Source organism: Coturnix japonica, chromosome 8 (assembly GCF_001577835.2).
Source record: "Coturnix japonica isolate 7356 chromosome 8, Coturnix japonica 2.1, whole genome shotgun sequence".
Lineage (NCBI taxonomy): Eukaryota > Metazoa > Chordata > Aves > Galliformes > Phasianidae > Coturnix > Coturnix japonica.
In genome coordinates, this window is record NC_029523.1 from 18,907,525 (window position 1) to 18,929,405 (window position 21,881).

A 21,881-nucleotide genomic window follows, 5' to 3' on the forward strand; every position below is an offset into this window, starting at 1 on the left:
AGATACCCTAAAGCAAATGTAGTCAGCAAAGGAAAAAAAATTAAAACATGAGCGCATGGTACCAGGTCAGCCAGTGTCAGTGGAATTTCATCATCTGTGAAATATTAACTTATTAACTGAAACGTATTTACTGCTATAGCTGTAAAAATATTTGTCTATTGTCCCACCTGGTATGACAGTGAGCGGCCGTGCAGGAAGCCAAGGTCAGAGGCAATCTCAGGAATCACACTGGCTGCTCTGGCGAAAGTGTGAGGCATCCTGAAGGCAGCCGTGGTTCTCCCTTGAATTTGAAAGGGCTGCATTTAAACTGCCATCAGTGCAGCTCCAGCATCCAGCTTTGCCTGTGGGTCTGTGCCATATGTGCGGCTCCATATTCAAGGGCAAATTACAGGATTGAGATAAAGTGACAATTCTGAGTGATGGGCTCCTGTTCTCTTCACACTTTTATAACATAACATATCAGTTTAAAAGATGCAGGTTGTCACATAGGTCAATGAACAAATAGACTTTATTTCCATTCCATGTAGTGTGCATATATGCATGCAGAAAGATAGCACTCTTTCTGTTCCGTGAAACAATTATGCTTTATGGCAATTTCTGTATACAAGAGATCACTGTAGAATATGATGTTTTCAGTACGTATGTAGAAAACCATACATTATGTAAACCAAAAATTATGCTTATAATGACCAACATATTTTCTGTTTTGACTTCCTTGCTGCTTGAAAAATGATGGAGATCTGGTTCTGTTATGAGATCAGAACTGTAGCGTGTTGTGAGGGCGTGATTTTGTGTCTGCATTATTTGAGATGATAAGATAGAGGGAAACAAATACAAGGCACTCCTTTCAAGAAGGGGCTCAGAACCAGCTTTATTAAATGCTCTGATGCTGCATTTCTTTCCCAAAATTCATTTTTTCACTTCTTGTCTGCAAACCTGCTGCCGCTTTTGTCACGTGGAGCTCAGGCTGCACGTTTAATAACTGCGCCTTGAAACATGGATCTGATACAAAAGATTAACTTCCAGCGCAGTCTGTTGCTGCCATTTGTGTACCACAGGATTTGATCCAATTCTTATTTTTTGTGTGACGTGGGATCTGTGTAAGAGGTTCTTTGTTTCCACTTCCAGAATTTCCTTGTGAATAACGTGCAGCAGTCATTTAAAATATGCAACACTTAGTGTAAGCCAAATATAAACTGTAGGGCTCTGTGTGGGGGGGATGTGCTGTTGCCTGGCAGGGAGGCTGGCTGTGGGATTGTGATGCTGTCTGCAGGGATGGGCAGCAGAAGTGCTGGGGAAGACAGGTGTGCCTTGGGAAGAGGCCTTCTGAATCCCGAGCATCCTCATTGGAAAGGCGGTCAGTGTGAAAATAGCACTTCTGCAGGAAGGGTTACAGCTGCACCCTGTAAATAGTGCTTCAGACCAAGCAGTTGCAGCTGAGCGCTCTACTAGGAGATATCTTAACTCTTCAGATGTGATTTGTTTTCAAAGGGTGGGTGGATGTGTAATGGCATGCTCAGCTGTAGAGTGGGTGGGAGCCAGTCAAATCACACCTCCATCTTCTAGTATCTGAAACATTTAGTCTGCACAATAAAACTGATTCTGAGCAGTTTTCACTTTCAGAGGGTACTTAGGAAATGCTGTTAGACTTCTCTGTTATGTTTCACATAGGTATTTAATCAGCATTTTTGTAGTGCTGCTGCATGTTGGAAATTGTGCTGTCATTTGTAGAACCTGCTCTCAGTGGGTCCCACTGCAGCACAAAACTCCTAAGTCAGCATAAACTCCAGCTGAGTGTCCGCCCTGTGAGCACATCCTCACTCAGGTATTTACTGGCACTGTGTCCCTTGGAGGTCTGCAGCTTTCCTTGGGAGTGTCCTGAGATGTGCATCAGTTGTAACTGCTGTCCTTGCTTCCATCCCCAGCCATTGTGTATTGCCTTTTTCTTTGAGATGGAGCTTCTTTAGGTGACTACAAAGAGGCAGAGCTGGTTCTGCTGCTCCCTGCTATCTCCGGTGGCCACACCACTGCTGGGTTAACTGGAAGCCTATTGATCCCGCAGCTATGTCAGGGCTGAAAAGGATCGCTGCATGGACAGGGCAACAGTGCAGCTGCATTGAGATGTCATCTGCTTGTATGTTTCCTTCTTTATTTGGAAACTCAGCTGATGACAGATTTCAAAAGATGATTTCATGGACAATGCTCAAATCCTTCTTTTAACCTTGGGTGTGTTTGATCCTGAAATAGCTACAGTGTAAGAAGCATTGAGGCTTTCATCATGTGAGTAAAACTAGTGTCCAGCAGAGGAAAGGAAAAGGTTTGGCTGCTCCTATTACTGGATCATGATTCCTGTAGGTTGTTCTCTGTGGCAGAATCTCAATGATGAGAAGTGTTAGAGCTCTTCTGCAGCCCTGGTGCCTGGATTAAGGCAATGTGTGAGCCTCATGTCTCAAAAGTGCAAAGAACAGGGACACCCACAGCTCCATCAGGTTCCCAGAGCCCTGTCCAGCTTGACCCTGGATGTCTCCAGGGACAGGGCATCCACCACCTCTTGGCAACCTGTGCCAGTGTATTTGTATGTCTGTGTATGCATATACATTACACACAAACCTGGAACAGTGTGAGGTATATGAATTATATAATTACACCTTATCCTCTTACCCACTTGCATTGCAAAGAGCATTCATTGCTATGCAGACTTCACAGTTGGAAGCTTTTAATTCTTTCTAATAAATGAGAGTAGACGAAATACCTTTTTAGAATATAAAACATACAACCTGTTATAGATGCTCACAATTTATTATCTCACACACTTGAAATGTTTTGATTAGATCTTGACAAGTTTGTCTGATGGCAGGAATTTATTCCTCGGTGCTGGGAGCTGTCAGCTTTGTGAGAATTCACACGTGAAATCTGCTCAGTGCTGCAAAGCCGTAATAAATTCCAAACTTTAGAGAACTCTTACTTGCAAATAATAAATGTATTTGTGTTTTCACCTTTTAGCTCCAGCAGCTGCAATGCTCCCCAGAGCTCGGCTGGCTGCTGCCACCTGGTGGCCCCGACCCTTAGGGGCTGCTCAGCTGCTGCTGCTGAGAATTAGGTGAGGAATACAGAAACAAGTGAAATTAACTCTACTTTTTAATTCTGTTTGTTTTCCAGAAGGAGCTCAGTCTCCCCAGAAGAGGAAGCTTGTAAGTAGAACTATTCTTTATTCATTATGTGCTTTGATTTGAACGTGTGTAGCAGTTCAGTTGTGGAAGCCATATAGATGGGCAGATCTGTTTTCTCTGTCGGTGTTTTCAAGAATCTGTCAGGCACTTGGAAGCAGCCAGCTTACATTTCTCTGAGGTTCAACCTCTATTAATTTCCTTATCTGTAGTAGGAAAGTTAGCAGTCGTGTAGGCTTACTGCTAATTATCAGCTTCAGCTGATCCTCCCATGGAAGGAGCGGCGGTGTTGAGTGTTACTTGCTGTGACATCCCCAGAACGATTCGGCCGCCATCTCTGGTTATTGATGTGCAATGGACTGCTTTGATGACTGCTCTTCAGTCTGTGCTGGCAGAAATCTCTGTGCACAGATACTGTGCAGCCAGGTGCATGCAGAGCATTCTGTGTCACAGAGATATTCCAACCAAGCAGTGGATATTGGGATAAGCAGGCTTCTAAAATTAAGTATAAACAAGTAGCAGACTTCTAGTATTGTGATGTTTAAAAAATCTTAGTGAATTAACAGCTACAGTAAGAGCATTTAGCTTCTACTATGCTTACAGAATTATGGTGCAAAAGATGGCACTATTGATTTCATTGTATGAAAGGAAAAGGATGTGAACTGGCTGCTGTTGCAGTGTGATTTGAAATGGCTTCCCAAAGCTTGTATGCCACAGACATGAAGCTCACAAAAGCACGTAACCTTTTCTCCTCAGGTTTTACTGAGAAATAACTTTCAACCATGTAACACAAGCTCTCTCCTTTGTATAAGAGGTGCTGTTTGGAAGATGCTGTGTAGTGCCACTGACTCAGTCCTGAGCAATGCAGTGAATCAAAAGGCTTTTTTTTGTTTTTAATGGGATGTGATCATAACTTTTTATTTAGTTCACATGACAGCGATCAACAGCTCAAACAGTCACGTAAATAAAAATGTGAAACTGTTCTTATTTATATTTGTTTGGCCAACGTGCCTTGAAGGCAAGCTTGGCTATATTTGCTGGATGTGTTGGAAGTGGTGCTGATGAGTTGGAGATTGTGAAGGTTCGTTGAACATTTGGTGGAACAGAGAATTACCAGTAGGGTTTGTGTTTGTTTGTTTAACACAACGTTATTTTTGTAACAAAAAATGTGAAGTTGCGATGGAGGATGCCAGAGAATTTCCCTTCCTTCAAGTGTGGAGATGGGTACGGCACGCAACTGTTCATACGTTTACATTTGAAATACTTGAGATACAAATGAAATCCTTCAAGTGTGTAATGTTTTGTTGGATTGTGACTAAATGACTGTTTTATTTCTGCACTGATTTAACACCTTCAGCTTTCATTACTTGATTCCTTAGTTTTCTGCCATCATAACAATCTTTGTTAAGACAACCCAGGTAATAAATTTAAAGCACAGACTTGCAGCTACCGGTGAGACTAAAGCCTGGGAGGAATTGAAGCATGTTCAGTTAGTTGCATTTGTTACTTAGTTGATTACTTCTGTTTTCTGGAATTCCAGATTTTGTTGTCAGTTCTACCAAATGAATTCTCTTTCCTTGAGAAGTGTGTTTAAGAACTCAGTGGTGCATTATGGCTTATGTATATTGATATATCAATATGCCATATTGATAAGCATATGGGATCACTGGAGAAGGTACCGTGGAGCTGAGGCATCTGATTTGGGTATCCCTGTATCAGAGTGCTTACTTGATGTAAAGTTAAATAAAATAATAATCCACTGTTAGTCTTTAAATCAGGAATTAGAGAAGTTTTTATCAAGAAGGCCAATAATAATGATATCTGTGTGTTTATGTATAGTATATATGTTATAAATCTATTTAATCATCCTGTCAAAAGGAGTGCCCTAAGAATGTGCACTGGGATATGTATTGTAGGCTTTTCTAAGTCCTTCTGGAGGCTTTTCTTTTACCTGCATCACCTTACCAGTGAACACCATATGCAAAAATAAATGTATTCTGAAGAGGCATTGTACTGTAGCTAAGGAGTGGGGATGGTTATGGATGTAGCGAGGCCCTGAGTCACTGGCTGTCATTCACTGACTTTTGTTTGCTGGCAGGAGGGAAGCAGGAATTGACAGATGGATGGAGCCTCTGGCTCAGAGCCAGGAATCCTCAAGAGGTTCATCCATTTTCTGCACAAACTCCAGCCTTTGTTGCAGTTTGGGGTCAATCGTGTTATATAGAAATATGTAGCCACTCAGCATTTTCTCTGCTAGTGAGCAGGCTGGGGTACATTAACTGCTGTAAAACAATCGTATCGTGGCAGCTAGTCATTATTTGCCAGCAAGCCGGAGGTAAAAGGAAGACTTGATTATTCACAGAATGGCTGAGGTGAGAAAGCACCTCCGGGATTATGTGGCCCATCCCTGCTCCAGCAGCAGTACCTACAGCAGCATGCCCAGGCCCATGGGCAGGCAGCTTCTGGAGATCTCTGGGGATGGAGATTCAACAGCCTCTCTGGGCAGCAGTGAAGTGCTTCCCCCTGTGGTCCACTCTGTGCTTCCTAGGTCATTGTGTTGGCTGACTGTTAAGTCAGAAAGGTTTTAGACTAAAATAGTGAGATTACGTGTCATCGCTGAATGGAGAATGCCCTTTCTGACAGCACTTCTAACTTAGTCTTTATCTGACTCATTGCTTCATATTTGCCTGAGTCTGTATTATTGACTCTATTTTTGTGCAGGAACTGACTGTAGGCATGAACAACTGTTGCTTCCCTTCATTGTGCTGAGGAAAAGAAGTGGAGTTAGATGTCTCAGTACTGAGAGCATGAGGAATTTTGCCACCTAAAGGTCTTGTGTAGAAGCTGAACTAAAGGAGTGGTAGAATAGAGCCTGGGAAATCTGTTATCAGCTCTTCTTCTGTATCAGTAGAAGGGAACACAAGCTCACTGTAATGGTTTCGCCCTTGGAGGTCTTGCAGTCTAATCTTAAATAGAGGCTGAGTAGGCACCTGAAACAGGAGGGGGAGTTGTGCACAGGGCATCACTAAGAGAAATAGCTCAATTATTGAGATATCATTTTGTTCTCATTGTGTTTGAAGTCCGTGTGCTCCTGTGGAGGGTTCAGTTCAACACACTAAAAGAAATTTCACTCAGCTGAGTTGTATGTTGTAAAGAGGATGAGTAATGTATGTGTATGAGTGATGCAAGTATTAATAGAGGTATGAGTAGTGGCATTCTGTCTCTAGTGTGGCTCAATAATCAGAGTTCAAAGTTTTCCTTGAATAAATTATGCACATAAATGTATTGGATATGTTTTTCTCATATTTTGTTCGCAAAAATAATTACCATTCATGAATATTTTCTTTACCATCAATCAGCAAATGATGAGTGATAGACCCAAACTTTGATCTCCTTCCTATTAGTGGAAGTGGTTTAATTACTCGGGGCCGTTACCCTGTTCCCTCCTTTCGGTGCCTCAGAGATTGTTTTTGTACTGCTGCCTTCAGCTTCCAGGTGCTTTTGATGTGCACCTGCATGTGAAGTGCACCAGGGATGCTCCAAGCCTAGGAGGACAGAGGCTCATGTCTGTGTGTGTAACACAACATGTGGTGGTTGTGGGTGTAATGCTTACATTGCTGCCTTGGCTGCCCAGCAGTCACTGGATCTGGCTGAGGATGCATTGGGGCCAACCAGTTTCCTATTCGCTGTCCCACTGTTAATGAATGCAGTTGTTCGTAATACAAACTTTATTGACATGTTCAGTTTTTGTATGAACTTTGTGGGTTTGTTTGAACTCCCCATGTTTTCTTGGGCAGTTGACCAGCTTGGATTGCTGTATCTTTGCGATGTCTAAAGGTAATGTTTAGTAGAAAGAAAATGCCATTTTCTCAAATTCTATCTAAATATGAACAGGGTAATTTCCTCAGCAAACGAGATTTGCAACACCAGCTTTTAATTTCAGATGCAAATGTTGGTACTAATTCTTTCCTGCTGTCAGACATCTGTACCAAATATACCTTTGTAGTGCGTGTCTGGGGGAGAATGAGTCTGGAGACATAAGAAACATTAAAAATAATGATTACCCAGAGTATATTCAGTAAAAACAGGTTTGTTTTTTTAACCCCCAAATAGCACATTTTGATGGCTGTAAAGATTTCTGTGTCATCAAAGACCAAATGCTGGCCTTCTTGTGTAAGATTAATTACAATTAGGTACTGGGGGGGGAATACAACAATAAAAGATTTGAATAATTCAGGTATTACCAGCTGCTGTTGTGATGGTGGTAGGTGCTGACAGGAGGTAGTAGGAACCATACGTCTGTCTGTCTGTACGAAACATGGTGAGCAAGATAACAGTGTATGATAAAGACGTGCCAGGCTCTTACTGTGGACCTTATTCCTTTGAGTGTATTTTAAAAGGAATATTCCCCCCATTCAAAGATATGAACCTCTGCAGCCCTAGGAACTTCACAGGGTATTTCATTAAATAGCAGTTTACCTTACTCCTGGCTCATTGACAGAATAACACTTAAACACACCAAGGCATCTCTCTGGGAGGATGTGCCGGATGCCAGTTTATATTGGCCTCTACTTCTGTTCTTTTTAAACTGTAATGCTTAGACCTTGGAAATAACAAATTTGATAGCAGGAAAAGAAAATGTGAGTGTTAGTGCTGTCTTTATCCTGTTCTGCTCAAGTGCTGGATCTGCGGAGGAGTGGAGGACAACATCAGGTTGCTGCCCATCTCAGAGGGTGGGTGTTTCTGGTGGGGGTCTGTGCTGGGCCAAGTGCGGCACCTCAGTGTGGGAGGCCAAAGGGTGGTGAAAGAAGAAAGAAGCAGTTCTGGGAAGGGATGAGGAGTTCTGCTACTTTTGTGCCCTGGCTTGGGTCTGGAAACAGCGTAAGGGATGGTGCCTTCCTGAACGCTTCCTGCTGCGATATTTTTGTAGCTGGGGAGGTGGCGTGCACTGTCTGTTCCATCCTTCTGCATGGGGCACGGGCTGCAAAAATAACCTGAGCTCTCAGCTGTCCGTGGGGCTGGCCCTGGAGGAGGGATATGCTCAGTCCTTCCTGCGGGGCTCTGTGGGACGCTGCCTCTTGTACCCGAGGCTTGAAAAGTGGTTTGGGGGCATTGCTCTTATCAAAGAAGCACAGCCCCCCAAGCAGGGATGTGCTCTGGGCACCCTGGGCTGGCGGTCTGTGTTCCTGATGGGATTGGACTGCAGGGGCTGCGATCTGTGCCTGCCACTGTCTGCAGATAAGGGCTGGGAATCTGCTGTGATTGATGAGAGCTTGTGACAGCAGCAACTTCCCATGCCTAAATATGGGCTTCAAGAAAATCGGTGGAACGCTTTAATATCTACCAAAGATACGTATTTGGAAATTTCATTTGGAAAGCTGACTTCTTACAGAGAACGCTTTTTAGGAATAGTTGACATTAGGAGATGGACGCTTTCTGCAATAGCGTGACACTGCTGTAGAGCTGATAGCAGCCGCCATCTGCACACGGAGTGCCGACGTGCGTGGTGCAGGGGAGCACTGTGCCCTGCTGAAGGACATCCCCTGCCCTGCTGCTCCCGGCCCGGTGCTGGCAGCCACGGGAGCTGCAGCTGAACGGAGCCGCACGGGGCTGTTTGAGTACAGGGCTGTGCATGTGCTGGAGGGGATGGATTCTGACGGGACAGGTTCACGTGTTTGCTCGCCGGCAGAGAACAGCTGCTCTTTGCACCGCGGATGACTCTGCAAAGGCTCTGGGTGCACGTGGGGACTCTGTTCCTATCGCGGTGTGAGTCTGCAAGCTGGCATGTGGGATTTGTGCCAGCACCCTTTGGAGTGTGCCTTCATGTCCTGCCTGCCATGTGACCTGGGGAGAGCTGCTGCCCCATGCAGGCTGGGAGAAGTTGGGTGATTTGCTGAATTGGGCATGCTGCTGGCAGCCCGGCTGCTCGGGTCCGCGTGTGTCTGACTCTTCTGTGCCTTCCAGTCATAAACCTGTGGGCTTTGTTGCCTTTCTCTGGGTCGATCGATTCATAGAAGATTATTATTTTTTAATAATTACATGTTGGATACGAGCCATGTGACTAATCTGGAACACTACTGAACTCCTGAGCTCTCTGTGGCACTGGGGCACGCAGTGCTCGGGATTGCACTGACTGCTGTGTGCCCTGCGCTCTGGGTCTCCTCTCCTTGAAGCCTCTTGTTGGGGGCAGAACCACAGAGCAACACAATGAAGAGGAGGAAGCAGAGGCTGGGAGCCCCATCGCTGCGGATCCAGTAAGGGCTGCTGTGAGAAATGAGTTGCACTTAAACTTTTCAAGTGGAGACAGTGAAGGAAACAAGGCAGAGTATTCTGTGCTGAGAAACGTTGCTTTTTGCTGTTAGAATTTATCCATCTTGCTTGTTTGCCTCTATGCGAAATTTCATATTGAGAACTTTAGCATTTTATTTTTGTGGACTGTTAAAGTACAGACAGAAAAAAGAGCCATATTTAAACGTTTTAAAATGACATACGTTATGCATTGTGTTTAAGTTTTGTACCTGTAGTCAATTTAATGTAGTGAAACTAAATGTTTGGAACTCTCTTCCTAATTAGATGGCTCTTCCAAACCTAAGAAGTACTTCAAAGAAAGCTGTCACAGGGCTTGGATCTAAAGAAACCATCGCTACTTTTGTTGTCTTCTTAAACTAAGGCGACAAATGGAAACTTCTAGATTTAATAACACTTTACCATGTGTTATTTCTAGAAATTAAAATGGAATCCTTTTCATTACTTTACAAGCACTTTGAAATCTACTAGTGAGAATGGCAGTTTATTGATAGCGATGTTATTATTCCCATGGGTTACGGGAAGGAAGTCATCTATTTAGTGCTGTGTGTATAAGCAGCGGGGTTAATGGAGCCTGCCCAGGGGTGGGAGGGGCAGACAGGAGGCAGCTTAACCTCCTTCTGCAGCCTGCAGAGCCCACCAGCTGTTTAAGCAGAGATTGCCTGGAGAGATTTGCCGGTACCTAAAGGTTGCTGACTGATAACAACTATTCAGATTCAGTAGGGAATTAAATACAGCCAACATTCACAACAAATGTGCTCGGCTTCAGGACTTCTCATGGAGAATGTCTGAATACCCAACAAAAGCTGGAGCACATCCCAGATTTCCGTTTTACCAGGCGTTATGTCTAAGGACAACAAATAGAAACTTTTTTTTATCCCTCAGTTGCAGTCTCAGTGATAGTTGTAACAATATGGCAGCACCAGTTTGTTCTAACGCTGGAGCACACTGAGCATTGCACAGCACTGCATGTTGCTCAGTGCTGCCCACATTTTAAGGAGGAAAAGGCTGAATGTACAGTGATAGCTGAGAGCAGCCATGGCTGGTACTGTGTGTGCTGTGCTCCCTGCGTACAGGAGGGACTGCATGGTTTTGAGGACTAGGAAGTTGAGAACTTGTGTTTTCTAATAATGAGCATAGGTGAATCTAACACTGAGTTTCACAGCTTAGATATTAAATGCTTAATAACAGTTCTTTTGTAACTTTACTGAAGTATATGTAGTTACCTATAGTTATGTGCAAAAAAGCCCCAAATACTCCAACTGCAGATGATGGTTCTGTTTGGATTCCCTACACTGAAAAAGTGAAGTGGCTGTATCACTGCTTATGAAAGAAGATGTGGTTAGAAGAAAGGTAGCAAGTTGTATGAAGTTCCCAGAGGAATGGCCGTACTGAAACAGTTTTGTTGTTGTCATATAACCCCAGCCATTCCACACTGCCCTAATACCACTGGGTGACAGCCATCCCATCCCAAACTTACAGCTGATATATTCAGCCTGTAAGGACTCGATACAGGAACAAATGCAGCATATTGTTGTATTTTTCAGCTAACTGAAAGTTCCAAACATGTTATCTTGTCACTTTATGGGAATCTGGGCAGAAGGCTTTCATCGTATAAGTGTATTTCACAATACTTCCTTTGATTTACCAGGATTTCTTTATAATATCAATATTTGTAAGTTAACTTTTCCTTTATTTCCAGTGAAGGACATCTCATCGTGTATAGTTCAATAAAGTAGGTCTTAAAGCTTTTTTATGTTGATGTAGAAGTCTGTTTGCAGCTTCTTGAAAAGCAGCTCCTTAGTGAAATGTTCCGTGCTCTCTGCTTATAGGAGTATTTGTTGGCTGCTGGCGCTAGGCACGGTGTAATAGTTCAGTTTGCAGTACTGGGTGCAGAGCTGGGAATCAGCCTTCTCTGCTGCAGTCCTAATACTGCCATGGCTGTGCTAAGAACAAGTCACGCAACCTCTTTATGCCTGAGTTTCTCCACCGCTCAATTTGAATAAACTCATTTTGCAGTGCTGCTCTCAGGCTTAATTAATTGTTTTAAAACATTGTCAGTGCTAAACGTTGTCCTCAAGGTAATGGTTTGCGTAATTCATGTTTTCACTGTTGACTGTTTCTGTTGTTGCCATAGTTGTGGTGCAGAACCACGGCTCCCAAATTGCAGCCTGCGAAGGCTGTGCTGCAAATGGCCCGTGTCTGTCACTGGTGCCGTTGCAATCTTGGTTGATTTTTCCCAGCTAAACTTTGCCATTAAAAGAAAGAACGGTGGTGTGTGATCCAGAAAACCTGGGAATCACTGAAAAAAAAGGGATTTGGGCAATTCCAGATCAGAAGATTTTTGTAGTGGAAAAATAATGTGGAATAGATACTATATACTGACAATTACATTTTGGGTAGGGTGATGGTTGCCTGACTTGGACCATGTAGTTGATTGTACTGATAGGTAGAAGATAGAACGTGTTTTGAAAGTCTTTCTTTTTTCCCTCTTCCTTTTTATTGATGTGATAAACAGAAGATGTGATATTGACCCTGATTTATTTTCTTTTCTACTGTGGCACCTTGTCAGAATCTCCTCTCCTTTGTACTCCCACTGCCGAGGAAGTGATGTTCATCAGCACACGTTCTCTCCTACATCTGCTCCAGGTCTGCAGCACCTTAAATTCCCATTTAGTGCTGACTGTGCACTTGTCACATCTCCTCTTGTATTTTACCTGAACTCACAAGCCCAGAGCAATCCGTCTAGCCCATGCTACAGCCATCCATTTCAGTGGAGGTAAGGAGAGGTATCAACTAGGAATTTCAAACTGTTTGGTGTTGCTGTAACCACTTATGAACTTAACAGCTTTTTTTGTTCGAGAAAATAAAACCTAACAGAAGGGCAGAGCCTGGTAATGTGTAATTTGCTTTCAGCCTTGTAGTGTGCAGGTTTACATGGCGCTTCTACACATTTTTTAATTAAATTGTAGTTCAAGGCCCAGAAGATAAAATGAATGGAGCCCTGTCTGCCTGAGTGTGCATGCAATTTCCTGGCTGTATCTTTTGCTGCCTTACATGTTCATGTTCAGCTTGTATGAAACAGCAGAGGAACCCCCACAGACATCACTGATGTTAAGAAAACCAATTTCAAAGCGAAACAGCCTGGAGTGTGGCCCTTGAGAAGCCCTGCCTGGAGTTGTGGGTCTGTGCTAACTTACTGCACTCTGTTCTGTTCACTGTAAATCCTTGCTGGCTTCTATGAGAAGTCAGCACTCTGAGGTCTATCTGCAATACAGTGTCCAGAAAGGAAAATGAGTAAAATGAATCCTGCTGTCAGTGCACCTAAATATGGGTAAGGAGTTTGTAAACTGGAAAAAAAAAAAAAAAAAAAAAAAAAAAAAAAAAAAAAAAAAAAAAAAAAAAAAAAAAAAAAAGAAAAAAAGGCCCAAACAGCTCAGTTTGTACTGAAGTGCTTGGGAGCTTGGCTGACAAGTTTCACATTCAGGATTAGCTCTTGCTCTATGCCGTGCTGCTACAGAACATGCAAGACCTCAATGGAAACCTCTGGTTTCCTCACTAACGATACCTAGTGAGATTGCCCCAGACAAAGGCTAACATGATCTGGAGATCTTTGTGTGTGCAATTATGAAATCGGAGCTAAGCAGTACCTGCTTAAAACTTGAGCCAGCAGAGAGCTGGTTTTGAAGCTCACATACTGCGCTGTGGAGGTAGCTGGTCAAATTTCAGCTGCTCATCAGGTGGTAATGTGATAGCCTCTAAACCAAGCCTGTTATTTCAGAGGGAGATTGCTCCTGCTGGCTGGCTCTGGGAGGAGTAACAAGAAAATGTGAAGTTTAGCTATTTTAGGCATCTGTCCCTCTAATGGAGAGAAATGAATATTGCATCTGTTAGGTGGAAATGGGGCTGTCAGCAAACGATAGAGATGTTGCTCATGTTTGTTCCTGGCTCGTTGTGCATTGCCATAGGGAAAGCTGACTGTCCAGCCTGCTGCAGTTGCTGCCCTGCAGAATGAGGGCAGCTCGTTGTGCTGCTCTGATGGGCACTGATGGAAGAGCTATCTCTTATTGTTTTAGTGTCATTTTCACCAATATGATTGGGAATGAATTCTTGTTACATAAAAGCTGCTATTGGTTATATTCCTTTGTAAGGGTGCTTAAAGGTGATTGAATGCTGTTTAGAATTGGGGCCAATTAACAGTCTGGTAAGTAGTAATTAATTATCAAAATTAGATTATTGTTAAAGTAGGTTGAGAGCTGCTCCTTCTGTGAGGGGTTCTAATGATTATTTTTTGACTTCTAAAGCCTTTTTGGTGCTTACTGCTCTTTTTCCTCAGAGTGCTCCAGTTTTCAGGCTCCTGGCGTGGATCAATGCTATCATTAAGAACAATTCATATAAAAGTCACAGTATCAAGTTATAAGTCATATTTCACTGTTACTATGGTCTCTTCTTGTTGGTAATATTTTTCACATATGGGGACCTTCCAGCCATCTGCTCTTTAAATGCCGAGTGGTTGATGATTCACAGAGACATGGCTCTGTGTAAGAGCTTAGGTCTACTATAATAACTTTTTATTTTTGTCCTTGTTGCTTTCACCTGTGCAGCTCTTGATCCAGCTTTATCCTGCCTTTGTTTGTTGTAGTTTTGTTTACTTGGTTACAGTGCCTGTGATAGCCATTGCTGCTTACTTGGAGCAAAGGTTCATCCTGGCAAGTTATTGCTGTCATTGATCTGCACAGCTTAACACCCCCAGGTTAGCCAGGCAGTGGCTCATTTCCATCGCTGTGTAAATAATACTGGGAACTGATATATGGCTTCATGTTGAATTTTCTCAATTTTTACCATCAGTATATTGCATTTGCAAGGAGCTGTATAGTTTTCCCCTCTTTGCATGGCACCTTTGATATTTTTACATGCACAAGTCAGCAACTGTTAGTTCATTTAGCATGTCAGTTAGCATGGAAGTTCCTGGCTTCAGAGTCAATTGAGCTGAGAACAGAAGCACTTGATACACGTAGCCTTTAACAATTGAAAATAATGTAAACCTTTTAAAGAGTAGAAGATGTGAAAGTGGCCCAATTACAATAAAAATAAATAGTAGATGAAGTAAGACTGCTGTTGTTGAGGCAGTCGTGGGTTGGAATTCAGATCATGTGTCTTTAGGAAAAAAAGAGAACGGTGTCCAAAATTGAACTGAAGCTGTGGGCCTTGTGTTTGCATTTTGGCTTGTGCTCATTTAGCAGTAGCCAGGAAGTCTAGTTACTGAGTATGAGGCCATGTTTCTCAGCTGGTCTTCTTTATGAGTTGGCAAGTCTTTGTACACCCATATTAGTCCTTTAGTTCAGCCTAAAGGTGGATTTACTGCAGTTCTTGATACTGAGTTGCTTTCAAGATACAACAAGTTTAATTGTTCTTGGGAGTGAGGAGCAGCATGTGCTTCCCTCCATTCTGAGGAGCATCACACCCTGTAGCTTCCTCAGCAAGAGACAAATCAGTTTCAGTACTTCCAGAACAGGCCTCGCTGGGCTGTGGTGACTGGAGGTAGTAGGGCTGTGTAACTAAAGACCCTCATTGCTGTAATTTCATTATCGTAGAGTTTCTTAGAAAGACAGAATTTCTGCAGCAGTCCCAGGAAGCTGTCGGTCTGAGGAGTAGATGTGTTTGATAACAGCAGGGCAACACCTGCAAACAGAAGTTCTATTTTTCTCAGTAAGGTGCAGAACATTTCAGAATTCAAACGTGATGAGATTCTTAATGTTTTTGTTTTGAAATACCTCAAGGTATGTCGAGGATTGGTGATAGGTTTCCTTTCTCTACTTAAACTTCATCTTAGTTTGAAGTCACTGATGCAGTTTCTTGGTAAGTTTGTTTCAGTTTGTGTCCTATTTGACATATGTCTGAGCATTAATGAAAAGGGCTGTGTTCAACTGGAATGACATTTGGGAACTGTTCTGGTTTGGCAGCGAGTGACACGTTCCTGGATTAGTGCTTGATTTGGTGCAGGTTCTGTGTTCCTATCTGTGCTAAATAACGGGTCGGCAATAAAAGCAAAGCAGTGTAAGGAAACATTGTAGGTGAGAACTCAGTAACGAGTAATGGAGCGATTCAGTGGCTGTGTCATTATGCTTCATATGAAATGGTGAATTTTGAGTTTGTCATCTTTTCACAACTGGACTGTAATGCACATCTCACTTTTAATGAATGAGTTTCCCAGAGTTCATTTCTTTTTAATGGATTTTTAAGATTTATTTTCTTTTCTACCAGTTGTTATTCTTGGAAGTAGCAGATGGAGACTGAGGCTACAAGTAGGAGATGGCAACTATGGGAAGTTGTGTGCTTGGTTTTGAAGGAGTTTGTGTACTTTGCCAGTAGCACTGTAGCCTTGTGGGCTTAAACCAGTGTGCAGCCGAGGGCTGAACTGGGCAACTGGTGATTCCAGCAGGTTGTCATGTGCTGCACAGTGATGATGGTAACTGCATCGGCAACTTGATAAAGCTGTAGGGCCTGAGATACAGGCTGTGAGTGCCCCAGAGAAACCCGTGGATTTTCTGCCCTGTCATTTAACCACATGCAGTTGCTCTCTCTTCTTCCACCCTGGCAGTTGCATTTGTGGGACAGTGGTGTCCATGCAGGAGGTGCTCACCTTCCCTTACCACCCTCAGGAGCAGCATTATGCACTTTTCTCTGTGTTGGGCTGTATAATTTTTTCATGCAGAGACAATGCTGAAGTCTCCACGTCCTGCCTGGGGCTGCAGCAGTGGAAGTGTTAAAGCCCAGGCTCAGAGCAGGAGGTGTGAATTCCTTGCTGCAGGCTGCCCTCTGCAAGGACTGAGGAAGCACCACCTGCAGGTCTGTGAGGCCAGAGGCTCTGGGAGGGGAGTGTGTCCCTCTGCCTTGGTGAGTTAGAGTGAACGAATTTGTGCCGGCCATTTCGTTGATAAGCTGAGTGATTTGTACCTGTTGTTTCTGGCTGTACTATGAGGTGATGAGGTACTACTTCTGGCTTTGTCTTGGAAACCTTTGAGCATGCAGACAGGCCCACAGCTCTAACAGACAAGTACTAATCCCCAGCACCAGTATAAAAGACCTGAACCAGGCAGGAGCAGCGATTGCATGACACAGCTACTCGCATTTGCACAGGATTTCTTCTCCCAAAGAGCAGTGCTGCAGTGGCACAGCTGCCCAGGGAGGTGTGGGAGTCATCATCCCTGGAGGTGCTCCAGAACCATGGGGATGTGGCACTGAGGGATGTGGTCAGTGGGCATGGTGGGGTGGGTTGGGACTGGGTGGTCTTTTCCAACCTTAATGATTCTGTGATTCCATATCCTTTTTCCAATCTCTCTTTTTTCCTGTTGGTGTTTTTTCCTCTAAAATATGTTTATCTTTGTCTGCCAGGTTCTCATATATCTCCAAAAAATTTGCTTCTCTGGCCAGTGTTTATTCTTCTGTCATTCAATCCCTGGTGTGGTACTTGAGAGTGCAATCTTCTAGCCTAGTTTACATTACACTGTCAGTATGAATTATTAAGGTTCTAAAATAAAATCTTCGAACCGTAATCTTTGCAGTGGTGAAAGAGCTCTGTGTGCTTCGTGTTCCTTCATCCCCTGCCCTCACCTTCCTTTGGAGCCCATCCCTGGGGCAGGGATGTCACTGACCCATGGTCAGGAGAGCATCAGAGCGGTGACACCTCTCTGGGTAGGAGGAGGGGTTTGTTTGCATGAAAAAAGAAAGAAAAAGGAGAAGTTATGGAAGTAGTAGTTGGGTTCTTTTAGAAAATCACCCAATTTTCCACGTGAATCAACACAAACATATAGTGGAAGCATTCCTGTAAGTCACAAGTGTCAGCATTTCACTGGCAGAGAACTTGCGATTCGTTTGGACAAAATGGAGTTGGTTGCAGCTGCACCCTTGGCATGGAGGAGCTGCCCTGGGGACGTGCCCCAGCCTGCAGCATCAGTCCATGCGCAGCCTCCTGGCACCGCCATGGAGCGCAGCACCGGGACCTGTCGCTTCTGCAACTTCTCCCTCCTGGTGAGGAGTAAGGGCAGCTGCGGGCTGCACCGCAGGACACCGCGGTCCACTTTGTGCATCCTGCTGCTGTAAGTGACCGCTGCTGGGAACGACTTGGCTTTATGATTTCGCAAGCCATGTTTGCTCTGCAGAAGGTGCATTCTGTGGACAAGCAGGTGGTGCTCATTTACGGGTGTGATCGCTGCTATCTGTTCCGTAGTTTGTGTGTTGTGTAACTATATTCGAAGAGCTGAAATTATTATTATTTGGGTTTCTTTATAGTTTCATTTTTGTAGGTAACACAGAAGCCTACATCTGTGTCAGAAGTCCAGAAGGTGTTTATCTTCTTTTGTCTACCAGGTCTGCACAGCACAGCTCTGCTGGACAAAACCAGGGGAGAAAGCAAGGAAATGTGAGATGGAGAGACTTTTTAGCTCTATTTTTGTTTTTCCTTCTATCTGAGATATTCTAAAGTTGGTTGGGGGAGGGGATGCTATGTTTAAGAGTGTCTCAGCGGTACTCGTATATTTTTGCTGTATTTTTTGCTAATTGTATCATTTGTTTATGCCATTTTGTAACGTGCTGCAGTACAGCATAATAAAATCTAGAGTTGCGAAATTTTAGGTATTAAAGCATTGAGTTCCATATCTGTCTATTCTGTACTTTATTTCCAAGTAAGGAATCAACTCTAGACAAATTTATTGTAAGTTTTTAAATCTGTCTCAGGGCTCCAGACTTCTGACAAGTATGGCACTATTTACTGTAATTTTTACATACCCGTATCCATAAATGTATATCAGAGGTTCTAAATATGATGTACATTTTAAGAAGTGTCCTTTTACTAATATATCACCTTTGTGGGTTCCCCAGAGTTACTGTAAAGCAGCTTACAGAGATGAACCGATCTGTAATTATACAGAAATCAGCGTTCCATGCTTGTTCTTGTGTTCATCTGCCTTGCACGCTGTGTGTTTCTCGGAGGCTCACGACCTGGAGTAGTTTGTTTGCCTGCTGGTTGATGATACGTTATCACTGCTTTCCCAGACTTTCAGATTAAAGCTAAGCTTTTGCTGTGAAGATTCAGAATAACTAAAATAGGGACCGATTTCTGTTAAAAATTCATGGCCAAATTAAGATGTGATTCTGCCTTAGAACTGGCTGAACTTTGTATCCTTTTTTTTTAATACCAGCACTCATTATGTTCCCTCGCATGGTTTTGATTTCTCATGTATCATCTGCACCGTGGCTTATTTTGTAAAGTCTATTCTTATCCCATGCTCTAACTTCATTAAGAATTTATGCTTGAAAATGTAAAATTCATCCTCTTAGTCTGTTGGCTGCATTAGCATTCCCCTTGCTCCCAGAGTAACTCTTCCTAGCCAGCATCCTACAAAATAAGCCTTTTGTCTCAGAAAAGCCATGGTAAATGCGAGGGCTTTACAATATCCTTACCCTTTGAGCCTCAGTGTGTTAAACAAGCGGCGAGGAAATGAGCTGCAGGGTGGAAGTGCTGGCGCTGAACATGCAGGTCGGGACAGATAGGTGGAACTAAACCCAGAGACAAATCAGGTGGTAGCACTGCCTTGGGAGTTCGGGCTTGATTTGCTACTGCAGGATGTGCTGCCCAAAGCAGCAGCTCTCCTTCAGGCTGGCTGCCAGCCGTGCTGTGCTGGTCTTCGTCCTTTGTGGATGTGGTTTGTGGGTGTGGGTGATGCGTTGGACTGGATGATCTTATGGGTCTTTTCCAACCTTAATGATTCTGTGATTTGACGTGGAGCTGCAGGATGAGCGTTACACGTTGGGCTCTTGTGTAAATGATGGTAGCTCTGTTTGGTACTGGAAGCCGATGGCTGTGGTCTTGAGTAATAAAATCTGTCTGATTCACCCGCTTAAGTAGCTGTGTTGTTTCCCATCTTTTTTGCCATTTGCTTCTTTCACTTACCTTGGTTGTGTGTTCTCTCTGGTTGTAACCAACCACTGGTAGTTCTTCACCCTTCCATCCCAGCACAGCACAAAGTACCTTTGTTGCTGCTTTTTCTCTTAATTTGTCCTTTCAATTCTATACTGTGATTTCCCCATAAAATATAAGACAGCAACACCTGCTTTACAAATGTGCTTTGCTGAGATCTTGTTGGGATGGTTTATGGCAACATCTGTCAAGGACTGTGTGTTACTGGGATATATACAAGACCCTGTTGGGCAGGGAACCAGTGCTGGAGGAGTCTGCAGAGAATGGGGAAAGACGTTGGTGCTGAGCTGCTTAGTGGAGGGGCTGACATGAAGATGCCTGGGCACGATGTGATGGATTGGTGGCTGGATTTGGTGATCTTAGAGGTCTTTTCCATCCTTAATGATTCTGGTTCCTGTTTGCAAATACTGTTGCGTGGTTAATTCAGTAACAGAGTCTTACAGGTTAGAAATAAATGTTTTAAGTGCATCTTTTAAGTGCATTGTGATAAATTATTCACGATTAAGATGATAAAATGCCACAGTGGCAACAGGAGGCTCAATTTATGTTTTCTTTCGACTGAGTTTTGGCTGGTGGAGAGGAGGGAAAATCTTTGCAGGAGGGTTTGGAGGTCAGAGCAGCACTGAGAGGTGCTCTGCTCTCACACAGCGGTCACCAAGTGTCTTCAAGAAGGTTTTGGATAAAACATGAGGAGGTTTCTGTCTAAAAATGAAATGAGATTTTCAAAACCAATGCTCAGTATTGTTATTTTCTAAACGACTCCTCGTTTCTTATGGCATTTGAATTGCATGTTGAGGGTGCATTTGATTAAATAAGATAACTGACATTTGAATCATACATGAAGAAAACAGCCTAGGAAAAGAATGTTAGTTCTGGTAATGTATTTAAATGGACTAATTGACCTTTCCATGGCATTTGAGCCCAATCGTCAATTTGGTGAGCTGGAAATCACATTAAATGAATGTTGTATTACAATAGCCAATACCTTGCTAGTGCAATAATAGTGTATGGAATGCTACCAAACTTGGAGGTGGTATTTTTGTTAATAGAAATCCAAAGAGAGAATTGGAATAAATATTTGTAGAATTTGGGGCACAATTAAGTTTGTGTTTTAGCAATATGTCTTTATTATCAATCTTTAACAATGCTTTAACGGGGCTGCTGCTGTGCTGGGACACTGCAGTGCATTAGCTAGCATTTCATGCTATTCACTATGATGACAACCCCAGTTAGTTCAGTAACAGCACCAGATTAAAGTTACATGAGAAGCTGGCAGCTTTTATTCTGGTATATGAGCATGCAATGCCTTATAGTTAATTCTGCTGCAGCTCAGCAAATGTTTCTGATCCTTTGAATCATTATCTAAACTAATGGAGGCTGTTATCTGCATGGGAAATGCACATCAGAGAGCAGTTTGGTTATTCTTCATCCCAGGAAACCTGGTTGGTTAAATTTTGAGCAGTGTAGGTCCTTTGGAGTCCTTCTGTATGAAGCTAGTGCTTAAAATTGGGTGTGGATCTTTGGTTCTGTATTGGGTTGTAGTTGGGGTGCACGGAGCCTGGCTGGTTTATGCCAACAAATGAAGGAAGGGGAGACTGTATAAGCTAGTGAGTAACAATAGAGATGTGAGCCCTAAAGACTTACCCAGCTTCGTGTCCTCTGTCAGATTGCTGCTTACATGGCTCGAGATGGCAGCTTGCTCGGCGCTTGGTAGGTCACTCTTCAAATAATAATGATGCCCCAAATAGCTCAGCACGTCTTCCATGGATTTCTTTTTTTCCGTTTAAAGGAACTGTGCTCCTTTTTTTTTGTTGTTGTTGTTGTTTTTTGTTTGTTTGCTGTTTTTGGTTTTAATTCATTTTAATATTTTTAGAGGTATATAGGAAGAATTCCTTTCCTTTCTTCACACTGAAAGTTCAACGTTTTCCACTGGAGTTATTTCGTCTTGCACAGTTTTGGCAGCACTGTTAGCGATACCCAGCATTATCTCTCCAGATCTTCATCAGTTTTATTTGTGCTAATTAATATTAGTTGCAGTGCTTTTCTTCTCTTGCTAAGTGTACCATTTACAGTTTAAAATCAAATCGAATAGAGCATATCTTCCATTTTTGATGCCTCCAAACAATCCAGCTTTTACTAGGAAAACAGTTTTAATTTCTAGATATCCCTAGTGCCTGATTTGTGTATTTGAGGTATTCCAAAATGTCAACTGTGAGAGTACCACTCATTGATGGGACACTTAATACAATGTAACTGTTTGAGTGATTGAATAATTAGGTAGGTTTTCCTTTACTTCATGGCTCAAGTTACTTTCTCTTGAAATTTTGGATACCTCAAGTTTCATTCTATTTGAAATACTTTAGAAATTCGGCGAAGAAATGCTGTGGGAACCTTTTGCTGATGAATAGTCCACCTAAAGTCTGTCCAGT

The 21,881-nt window shown here is 43.0% G+C and overlaps 1 protein-coding gene across 17 annotated transcripts in view; it reads left to right on the forward strand.

Moving 5' to 3' along the window:
* The window catches only part of MAST2 (microtubule associated serine/threonine kinase 2), a 175,805-nt gene that overhangs the window by 81,504 nt on the left and 72,420 nt on the right, over positions 1 to 21,881 (forward strand). For 10 of the 17 annotated variants that reach the window (XM_032446368.1, XM_032446372.1, XM_032446369.1 and 7 more), the window contains 2 exons: positions 3,160 to 3,191; positions 12,046 to 12,252. In XM_032446368.1, the coding sequence (XP_032302259.1) occupies positions 3,160 to 3,191; positions 12,046 to 12,252 (239 nt within the window). Of the gene's footprint in view, positions 1 to 3,159; positions 3,192 to 9,034; positions 9,422 to 11,175; positions 11,209 to 12,045; positions 12,253 to 21,881 lie in introns of those variants that run through there. The other 7 variants (XM_032446377.1, XM_032446378.1, XM_032446379.1 and 4 more) reach the window with 4 other exon arrangements.